We start from the raw sequence: 3899 nt of genomic DNA on the forward strand, positions 1-3899 counted from the left end.
AAAACTATCTAGGATTCATTTTTTAAGAGTAATTTATCCCTACTTAAAGACAGATTGCCCTACATGTAACAGCTACACACAGAAAAATTATAAAATTGTCCTTGGTTTTACAATGATAAATGAAAAATATTAAAATTCTCCAATCAGCCGAAACCGGTTTGGCTCAGTGGATAGAGCGTCGGCCTGCGGACTGAAAGGTCCCAGGTTCGATTCCGGTCAAGGGCATGTACCTGGGTTGCGGGCACATCCCCGGTGGGGGATGTGCAGGAGGCGGCTGGTCGATGTTTCTCTCTCATCGATGTTTCTGACTCTCTGTCTCTCTCCCTTCCTCTCTGTAAAAAATCAATAAAATATATTTAAAAAATAAAAAAATTAAAAAAATTAAATTCTCCAATCAAACAAGGTATGCAAGAATTTTTATGTTGTTCTTTTTTTTGTTAAACAGTGAGCAAAATAACTTACTGGAATATAAAGATAAGAGCTGGATGAGCATACCACTAATGGAAAAAGAGGGTGTTTTCATAGAACCAGTATTTTTTCCCCATCCCACCCCCTTTGATGTAGATCAAAACATACCATTGGCCATTTAGTAAAAAAAAAAAAAAAAAATGCAAATACCTGTGCACATACATCAGTTACTTTATATACAATAAAGGAATGGGTAAGGGGAAAATAAAAGAATAGAGAAAACTATACTGTAGCAGTCAGATGTGTTGAAACCCAATTGCAGTTTTCCAACTGAGAATGTCTTCTTGGTCTGGAGGAACAGAGTTCTGGAGTAAAGTAGCAGGTTCCCTTTTTGGTAGACACCTCCTGTCTGCTGCTGGAACACATCAATTGTATCTTCCTCCTCCATTTCCATCTGTGCAGGTGTGTCTGTTTCACTGATTGGCTGCCGTCAAGTCAGAATCTGATCTGCCGCATTGACAAACCCTGTCGTTCACAATAGGCGTTCATTAGTTTACTAAGTGGTGTGTGCCTCTTCATCTTGAACTGCACCCCAGAACCATCCTGCCCCTCCACCTTCAAATTATGACCGTTGTTCTCAGTCTTGACTCCTTCCTTGGGCTTTTCGTCGGCCATGGCGAGCGTCAGAGTCTCCGCAGCTGCCGCTTCACAATAGAGGTACCGGGTCTGCACCAAACGAGCACATGAGCAGCACCAGCAGTGGCAGAAGAAGGAGGCGGCAGCAGTGGAGGAGGGAGAGGGCGGCCCACCCATCTTCTTTAAAAAGTCTACACTAATAAAAGAGAAACATGCAAATTGGTGTCACTCCGCTACACCCACCAGCCAATCAGAGCAACTATGCAAATTAACCCAACAAAGATAGCAGTTAATTTGCATATGCAGGCACGGAGTGAAGACTGAAGACTCTGGCCCAACTGAAAACTGAAGGCTGAAGACTGAAGACTGAAGACCGAAGAGGCTTGGCTTCTCCACTGCGGCTGGACCAAAGGCCTGGTCCCGGGTGCCAGAAGAAAACCGGTGCCGGCAGTGAGGGGAAGGAAGGCCTATTGCATGAATCTCTTTGTGCAACGGGCCTCTAGTAATAATAATAACACCCAGCCGGTGTGGCTCAGTGGTTGAGTGTCCATCCATGGACCAAGAGGTTGCTGGTTCAGTTCCTGCTGACAGGGCCACATGCTCAGGTTACAGACTCCATCCCCAGTAGGGGGTGTGCAGGAGGCAGCCAACTGATGATTCTCTCATCAATGATGTTTCTATGTCTCCCTTCCTCTCTCTGAAATAAATATATTTTTAAAAACGATAGCACCCACTTCACAGGTTATTGTAAGCAATAAACAAGTCCTAATGTGTGGCCCCATCCCCGAACAAAGAAACAGAATTTCCGGAGGATGAGGCCCAGAAATCAAGATTTTAGAAAGATTCCCCTCCCCCCCCCCAAAATAAAAAGGTTCCCAGATGATTCTAATGTGCAGCCAAGGTTGAGAACCACTGCTCCAAGCAGAAGCAACTACCCCACCCTGTTGATAAAACTCTTGCCACACCTGAGGACAATTGCCTGAGAGGCAACTCAAGTTGGAATCCTATTACAGTATTCAAAATAGAATTCCCAGACAAAAGAAGGCTAAAGGAGTTCAGCACCACCAAGCCAGCATTACAAGAAATGCTAAAGGGATTGCTGTAAGGAATTGCTGAGAAGAAACGGAGAGAGAAACCTAGCCATACAGAATTTAAATGGCTATAAATAAACACCTCTTAATAATAAACCTAAATGTAAATGGATTAAATGTTCCAATCAAAAGGTGTATGGTAGCTGAATGGATACAAAAACATGACCCAACTATATGCTGTCTACAAGAGACCCACCTCAAAGCAAAAGACACACACAGGATGAGAGTGAAGGGATGGAAAAAAATTTTCCATGCAAATGGAAAAGAAAAAAAAAGCTGGAGTAGAAATACTCATATCCAACAAAATAGACTTTAAAAGCATCATTCTAATCAAAATAAGCCAGTCAGAGAAAAATAAATATCATATGATCTCACTCATTTGTGGAATATAATCTATATATATAAAAGCCCAGCAACCGTTATGGCAGAACAACCAGAATGACCAGAACGACCAGAATGACTGGTGGCTGTGATGTGCACTGCGGCAGCCAACCAGCCTGATGCAGGCGATGATCGGCGCTCCCTCCCAGCTGGCCCAGCCCCCAATCAGCCCCCAACACCCCTAAATCATTGCCTCACTCCCTGGTGCATGTACATTTAGTGCAAGCACAAGAAAATAATTATCAGTCCCTTCTGACCCCAACCAGAGTCTCCAGGGGGTTCTGCTGATACTGCAGCCAAGGTGTGGAATTCTCCCTCCACGGCCCACAGCCCAGCAGACCTTCCAAGTTAGCCAAAAAGGCGACCTAAGCATTAAGGGGATGGTGGCCCTTTGCTGAGGAATGTAGAGAGGCTGGGTGGGTATTTTGTGAAATTGCAGTGCCTTGCAGATTAGGTGAGCTTTCAATCTCTCTTTAAATGGGGCAGCAAAGAGGACCTGCAGGCTGCCAGGAGCAACATCAAAGGGTAGGAACATTCAACAACAGAAAAACTTTTAAATAAACAAACATGAAGATCATATTGGGAAACTGAGGGCAGAGCACCGGAAAGAACGCAAAAATCATTAAAGGGCCATCAACCATCTTGATATACGTTTGCAAACAACACCTAAACAACTTCATCTCACGTCACGTGAAATGCAAAACAGTTCTGTTGTGGGTTTTCTTTTGGCCATCATTAAAGTATAATTAGATCCAGCTGGAGGAAAGCTATAGCTTCCAATGTTAGACCCCATGGCTGGCCCCGCCCCCGATTGGCCCCCATGGGGGCAGGCCGGATGGGCCCCGCCCATGCACAAATTCGTGCACTGGGCCTCTAGTGAACAACATAAACTGATGGATAAAAAAGAGCCAGAAGGAAAAAATATTCTAGAATATAATAGAAGTAATCCTGATATTTGCCGATTGTTAATATTTCCTACAACTTTTGTGATATCATACTCTGTTAGTACAGTTTTGGTAATAAACTTAAAATCCTTTTATTCTTGAACTATTAATGTTTATTGCATGTAATATTATTATATGTAAGATCATTTTTCTTTTTTTAGATCATTTTTCTTGAATAATTGGTGTTTATTGCATGTAATATTATATTTAAGATCGTTTTTCTTGAGATATTAATGTTTGTTGCATGTAACATTATTATATTTAAAATTGTTTTTCTTGAAATAAAAAAACTGGTGGAAAAAGATAATCATAATGACTTAATTTGAACTAAATTTTTAAAAAAATATATTTTATTGATTTTTTACAGACAGGAAGGGAGAGGGATAGAGAGTTAGAAACATCGATGAGAGAGAAACATCGATCAGCCGCCTCCTGCACA

At 42.1% G+C, this 3899-nt stretch overlaps 1 protein-coding gene across 1 annotated transcript; it reads right to left on the minus strand.

The window, feature by feature from the left end:
* Window positions 1-586: 586 nt before the first annotated feature.
* LOC308516129 (small ubiquitin-related modifier 2-like) lies at window positions 587-1083 on the minus strand (the record flags this gene model as incomplete). Its single annotated transcript, XM_081086928.1, has 2 exons — window positions 587-876; window positions 933-1083. 2 exons carry the CDS (start codon window positions 1081-1083, stop codon window positions 641-643), a joined length of 387 nt encoding a protein of 128 aa, XP_080943054.1. The 3' UTR covers window positions 587-640.
* Window positions 1084-3899: the final 2816 nt, after the last annotated feature.

This window comes from Myotis nattereri, assembly GCF_964212035.1.
Source record: "Myotis nattereri genome assembly, chromosome: 1".
NCBI lineage: Eukaryota > Metazoa > Chordata > Mammalia > Chiroptera > Vespertilionidae > Myotis > Myotis nattereri.